The 6,760-nt window shown below is 44.6% G+C and overlaps 1 protein-coding gene across 1 annotated transcript; it reads right to left on the minus strand.

Moving 5' to 3' along the window:
• Positions 1 to 1,913: 1,913 nt before the first annotated feature.
• LOC133891058 (cysteine-rich receptor-like protein kinase 6) lies at positions 1,914 to 6,418 on the minus strand. The gene is made up of 7 exons (XM_062331751.1): positions 5,398 to 6,418; positions 3,663 to 3,794; positions 3,443 to 3,582; positions 3,155 to 3,365; positions 2,813 to 3,050; positions 2,566 to 2,719; positions 1,914 to 2,484 (listed from the first exon to the last, which is right to left on the minus strand). Exons 1-7 carry the CDS (start codon positions 6,239 to 6,241, stop codon positions 2,221 to 2,223), a joined length of 1,983 nt encoding a protein of 660 aa, XP_062187735.1. The 5' UTR covers positions 6,242 to 6,418; the 3' UTR covers positions 1,914 to 2,220.
• Positions 6,419 to 6,760: the final 342 nt, after the last annotated feature.

A 6,760-nucleotide genomic window follows, 5' to 3' on the forward strand; every position in this document is an offset into this window, starting at 1 on the left:
TTTCAGCTTGCCCTGCAAATCACGTACGGTAGGTGCGTATAGTCAATCATGGAAAGGTTAGTTTTGGCCACGACCAGCTAATGGATAGGTAGCTGGACGAAATCCCTATGGAAGAAACTGCAATGGTGTGAACGCCGGTTAATCGGTCATTATCTGATCTAATTAAGCACATCAATTCTCCAACATTGGGCTATTCTGATGGCGTGTTCTATGATGACTTTGGACTTGACATCTATGTAAATCCCAACGAGTTGGTGGGGGTTCCTTACTCTCCGATGGCAAGTTTTGGACAGCAAATCCTAGAGTTTGCTGGTCAAGATGACCATTCACGTGATCATATGGCTTATGAGTTGAAAAACTTCCAGTAGCCCTCGTTATCAAGTAATCGCCAATATAGACAAAGAGATTCTGAAGGATGAACTTCACTTTACGGAATTCGATGCATGTACAAAACAAAAGACATAGAGGATTATGGTGTCAATGCTCTCTTCACTAATCATCCAGATGACCAGGTAGGTGTAAGTCCTACACATGAGAGCCCCGTCGCAAATAAAAGAGATGATGGTGATCCATTGGGCGGGGAGGAGGGAGGGGGTGATCGACTCCATCAGAACTCCCATCATCAGCACACATCCAAGACATAGAATAGCACTGTATGAGTCACCAGATATTGCCTCGATGTTTGGTGTTCAGTTTGTTGAGGAGACAAGGCAACAACGAACAGTTTGTACCAGGTAATGCTCAATACATATAAGGCGCAAGGACTCTGCTCTCCAATCCACCTTAGTGAGGATTAGATACTCTAGAGGGGGCACGGTGGTTAAAAGACATTGTTGTGATTATCACCCATGCAATATAATAGGCAGAAGCTTCAAGCTCAGCAAAATATACTACTCGGACCGGTAGCACACACTGATATAGCTCCAACCCAATCTCCCCGAGTCGAAGGAGGAAGACTAGACCTTCCTATGAAAGTATGCACAATTGTGATCGGCAAATAGGTCATGCAATACCTGCCAGCAACTGCCTTGATTTAGATCTATGTTACAAGATCAATGAGCATCGTAACAAAGCGGTACATCAGGAGAGACCTCCTGGGAGGGCAATACCAAGTTCCATGACCCATGCTAATATGATTCATGAGAGTAGGGGTTATGACCCTAATTATCGGAGGGGCACTGCGGTGGTCACCTGGCGTCGAGCTTTCACACCCGATCTCGGAGCAGTATATTAGCAAGATAGATTCTGACCTAGTACATTGGAAAAGTAGAATGAAAGTTCTAATCCATTGGAATTTCTCCATATCTATACAAGTGATATACAAGCGCCAAGGAAGATGAGAAGGTTATGGTCAATTACCTCCACAAGGTAACTGAAGTCTGAAGGGTGTAGCCATTCATGGTTGACCAATTTATCAGCAGAATTAGTTTACATATAGGAAGACTTTGTGTGCCCTTTTCTTGGCCAATTTACATGCACCTATGATCATTCTGGGAAGGAAGACAACTTGCATAGCCTTCGCCAATAGAACAATAACACTCTGTGGTAATTAATCAAAAGATTCGGTAACATCAGAAATATGATTCATGAAATCACTTACTCTTCGATAATTTGAGCTTTCTGACAAAATGTGTAGAATAGGAGGCTAACTAAAGATATTGTCATTCGTCCAACCCAAAGTGTTAAGGAGCTATTGGAGATTTCCCGCCACTATGCTGCTATAGCATAGACATTTGAGTAGAGCAGTTCCCTCGATAAAAGAGAAAAGATGCCTCAGCCTAGCCTCCAAGTCGGCCGACAAGTGCAAGCTTAAGAAGAAAATTGGTAAGGTCAAAATGAAGAAGGTTGAGACACCAAACATTACAGCTGTGACTCATGACAAGGACTTCAAGTCCCATCGATTTCCCAACAAGGATAAAAAAACCTCATCGGAAGAGGATGCGAACAGAAAGTGGTGTCTTATTCATAAGTCAGATACATATGATTTGACTACTTATCGTGTTGTGCTTAAATTAGTAGAGAAGAATTTGGAGATGAAGTCCTTAAGTAGGCCTTCCGACTCTAAACCCTGGTAGCAGCCATCGCCTCAACTCCGAATCACAAAAATAAAACAGCAAATGCTTCTTGCGCATGGCCTCAAGGGACTAACCCATAGAGACATACCCCTTTGTAGTTCCCATTCTCCGAGTGCTATCGACATTAACTGAAAATGTCTGACCTCTAACCCTCCAATGACACCGTCGACACGCTCATGATGTCGGCGCGATTCCTGGCGAAAGACGGCTTGGAGGGGCGCTGGAGGGTGATGGTGTCGCTGCTGAGCATCATCATGACCGATGACATCACCGGCCGGACCGCTGGGTCTCCCTGAACGCACAACAGTCCTATGTGGATGCACCGCAACACATCGCCGTCTCGGAAACTGCCGCCCATGGATGCATCTACGATCTCCGACACGGTCCCGGCCTCCCAACGCTCCCATACCTGCACGAATCGTCGCCGTTGACCAAAGGGCATCGCAACGTGCGGCAACAATGGTGACTTGGATGTTTAGATTCTACTCACGGTGGTCAAGAGATCTCCGGACTGCTGCTGTGACTTGTAGCAGTCGTTGTTCTTCCTCCCCGTGACGATCTCCAGTACCATGACACCGAAGCTGAACGTGTCCGATTTGACGGAGTAGTTCCCGCGCATCACGTACTCCGGTGCCATGTACCCACTGAAACGAGGAGATCCAGAGACGGCTCAAACACTGAAACGTGAAGTGAACTTTGAACACAGTTAATGAACCATGTATTTTTGCAGCACTAACTAGGTGCCGACGACGCGGTTCGTGATGGCCTGCGTCTGGTCGCGCCCGAATATCCTCGCGAGGCCGAAGTCTGAAATCTTGGGGTTCATGTTCACGTCTAACAAGATGTTGCTGGCTTTGAGATCACGGTGGACCACTTTGAGCTGAGAGTCTTCATGCAGGTATTGCAGGCCTCGAGCAATGCCATTTATGATCTTGTATCTCATCCCCCAATCCAGCTGCTCACGTTTCTCAGTGTCTGATGAGTGATTGCACGTCGATCATAAAGAAATAGGCACTGATCAATGTGATGATACGAAACTCTGGAGGAGAAATTTGAGTTGAGAATGATTCAGTTAGTACCGAAGAGGATGAGATCGAGACTCCGGTTGGGCACGAACTCGTAGACGAGCAACCGCTCCTGCTGCTCTAGGCAGACGCCGACTAGCCTGACGAGGTTCTTGTGCTTCAGCTTGGCCACCAAGGCGAGCTCGTTTTTCAGCTCCTCCACTCCCTGCGTCGAGCTCTTCGACAGCCGCTTCACCGCTATCTCGTCGCCGTCCGGGAGGACACCCTGAGCAGATCAAACCAACGTTATTATTGATGAGAATTTTTCACTTCAGAAACATCCAGGACATGATCGTTCGGTACCTTGTACACCGCGCCGAACCCGCCTTCGCCGAGCTTGTTGCTCTCGTCGAAATCCCCTGTTGCAACTCGCAGGGTAGAGACGTCGATCATCATGGAGTCCACTATTTCGATGCCCTCTGCTTCGGCGGAATCCATGGCATCTGTTCAAATATCAATTGTATAAGTAATTTATTTTCAGATTATTCACGCTGTGAAATCAGAGAATTTTGCAGGAACATACATGGCTGCTTCGCTTGTGTTCTTGGCCGCCGTCGCCGCCTCCAGAAACAGACGCAGGCGACAAGGTTCAAGGCTGCGACAGTAGGCAGCACAACTGCAACGACCACGCCCGGAACACTGTACTTTCTTGCCCCTGTAGATTGATGGATGCACGTCAGACGAGTGTCACAAATACAGGTTTCAGTTGAAACAATTCATGGACATTTACCCGTTTAGATAGGTTTTTTTTTCTGGCTTTCTTTTATAAAAATCAAAAGTTATCTAAACGGTTAGATTTTGGTCCCGACTTCTGTGACGAGGAAGTGACTATGGTTAAAATGAACTAGAAGCTGAGAAATAGACTAATATGAACTTTTTTTTTGTTTTTATATGCTGAGAAGCTAAAATTTTATTTAAAAACCAACAATTAAAATTCAACATCTACGGCCGCTTTCTCGGTTAGACACTAAACCCACAGCCTATCCAAACAGTGCCTTAGATTCGTCATAGGAAGATGATATATATCACTAGCTTTGTCATTTGTCATAAGTAGATTTACAATACTGTACTTTTGTAAATTTTACTACTGTCGTTGCTCGCACATACCTCAGATATATCTCTTTCATTATTTTTGTTAAAAAAATACTTTTGTAATATTTTCTTAGGTTTCACAAATATATTACAATAGAAATTAATGGTTAGAGTTATATTTTGAAGGTTATATCAAAGTCCAAATGATTTTTAGAAGATAACAAATGTTACACCCTATGTTTTGGAAACACTAAAATTTAAAAAATTGAAACTAAAATGTAACATCCTCAAGGAAATAAAAATCAGTAATTTTTTTATCATTTTTTACCTTTTCACAAACTCAAGTGAATATAGTTAAATATGGGCAAAGTAACACAAACGTAACTAAATATAATTTTTCAAAATTTGGAAACCTGAAGAAAACAAATTATATTACATTTTGGAGTTTTTTGGATTTTCTTAGATTATATTCCAAATCAAACTTGAACTATAGTTATTTCCCTAAAATGTTCAAACAATTCCAAATAAATTTTTCACATGGGAAAATACCAATAATTTTTTTTATCAAATGTAGTTGGATTACATATTATTTATAGTAAGAAATTAAGTGAGATATAAAGTAAGAAAGCAATGGTCAAACGAGCTAGTGTGCATAGAAGATCGTGTCATTATCCAAAACTATAAGTAAAAGAAAATTAATTGAGTGACATTCTTATCAAAATTACATCAATATATAAAAATCATTTGTCAGCATCTCACGTGCACGCTAAATAATTTTCTGTTATGTTAAAGCGGTTGCATACCTGGTTATCGAGTTGTGAATGAACACAGGTTCTCAAATATTGTCGAACTACGTTTCAAGAATTGTTGATCCAAGTTCAAAAATTGTTGTCATACGTATAAAAATATTTAGTTAGGTTCTGAAAAATTGCTGACAGATTTCAAAAGATGTTGACGTACATGTTTCAAGAGTTATTGAAATAGGTTCATAAATTGTTTTTAGGTTTTCACAAAATGTTAAACTAGGTTTCAAGAGTTGTCGTAGGACTTTTAGAAATGTTGAGAGGGATGTTCATTAGAAAATCATCTAGTGAACGAGGGATAGATAGTTCCATGATTTTCAGTCAGAATGTATGCGGTCCATAACTACGGACCATAATAAATTAATAAGTGTTTGGCATGTTAGATATGTCACACAAAGACGGAAAAAGAATACTATAACTCACCTCCGGCTGCCGCCGGCGTCCCAATCGTTGGCTGCACAACTGGTGCCAACGCCGGCGTTGGCGCTGGCGCTGGCGCTCCAGAGATCGGCGATGCCAGCCGCACCATCGCCGGTCCATTGAAGAAGGGCTCAGTCTCGTACCGATAGGTACAGTTGACCCAAAGCGCCCTGCCTCCGGTGTTGTTCGTGATCACCATTTGTGATATGAGCCCGACGAGGCACTTTCGGCAGTTAGCCGGCGTCTGGTCCGGCGTGCACTGCGCCAGGCTGTACACCTTGGGATACTCCTGGTCAAAGTCAGCTTCCCCAGTCGCGAACCGCCGCGAGGAATTGTAAGCGGCGTAGTCGGCGGTGGCGTTCACGAGCACGGCCACGAGCCGGTTGAACCGGCCGGGGTCCGAGGTGACATTTGCAAAGTAGTTCATGAAGTACGGGACACCAGAGTCATCGTCGGGGAGGCGGCGGTTGCTGGAGTAGTGGAGCATGCAGGGGTCGTAGTAGATGGTGGCGTCCTTGTCGTAGGAGCAGTCGTTCGGAAGGTCTTGGAAGGCCTGAGTGAGGCAGCTGAAGCAGTCCGTTGCGTTGACGTCGCCGCGGCAGAGTCCTATGGCCCAAAGCTGCTCCGGGATGGCGCCGACGACAGCGGTGGCGAAGAGGTCCGGGGACGAAGACGCGTTCTTGGGCAAGGTGCCGGTGACGAGGTCGAGATGGGCCTGGTACCGGCTGTTTGCCTTGAAGTTTCTTCTCGTGGCGCAAAATGGCCACGGGTAACCCGCGACGCAGGGCGCGAGCAGTGCGACGGCGACAATGGCGGCCACGGCCAGCACCAGGAGGTGGTGAGCCATTGTGCAAGGTGGAAGGAGAAAAGTTAGGAGGCAGCTTATGTAGACGAGGGGTAAATTAGTCACCGTCTGACAAGGCAACGCCAGCCCGTGACAGCAGCAATTGGCAACGAAAGTTAGCAATTGCTGTCCGTAACTCGGTTGGGTTCAATGTTCGAATAAGCGCTTTTAGTCCCCAGTCCCCACTTGAATTTCTCCTTATGCTTAAGCACGCCGTCTCCAAGTGGCATTCGGATATAAAGTGCATACACCGCATTGAGTCTCCCCACTGTGTGCATACACCAGAGCGAATCTCCTACACAAATCCTTAGTTTTGTGGACAACAGTACTAAACCTAGGAAGTGTTTCTTAGCACAGCGGTGCCGCATTCATGTGTTACTAGGATAAGTGACTTTGGGTTGGAACAAAATATAAATAATAGATATGGTACTCTCAAGTATAAACTTTAAAATATACAGATGTTGACATATTATGAGAGTGCTGTCTAACGAATACATCCGGAGAGTTTGTAATTTGATTTTG

This window comes from Phragmites australis, chromosome 14 (assembly GCF_958298935.1).
Source record: "Phragmites australis chromosome 14, lpPhrAust1.1, whole genome shotgun sequence".
Taxonomy (NCBI): Eukaryota; Viridiplantae; Streptophyta; class Magnoliopsida; order Poales; family Poaceae; genus Phragmites; species Phragmites australis.

What these genes read in the sequence shown, in the direction of transcription:
- LOC133891058 (XM_062331751.1), bottom strand. Translation starts at nt 6,241, where the DNA reads ATGGCTCACCACCTCCTGGTGCTGGCCGTGGCCGCCATTGTCGCCGTC. An exon ending in AACCGCGTCGTCGGCACCTA is followed by an intron (nt 2,720 to 2,812) that starts GTTAGTGCTGCA and finishes TCCTCGTTTCAG; the next exon opens with TGGGTACATGGCACCGGAGT. An exon ending in CCGGAGATCTCTTGACCACC is followed by an intron (nt 2,485 to 2,565) that starts GTGAGTAGAATC and finishes CGATTCGTGCAG; the next exon opens with GTATGGGAGCGTTGGGAGGC.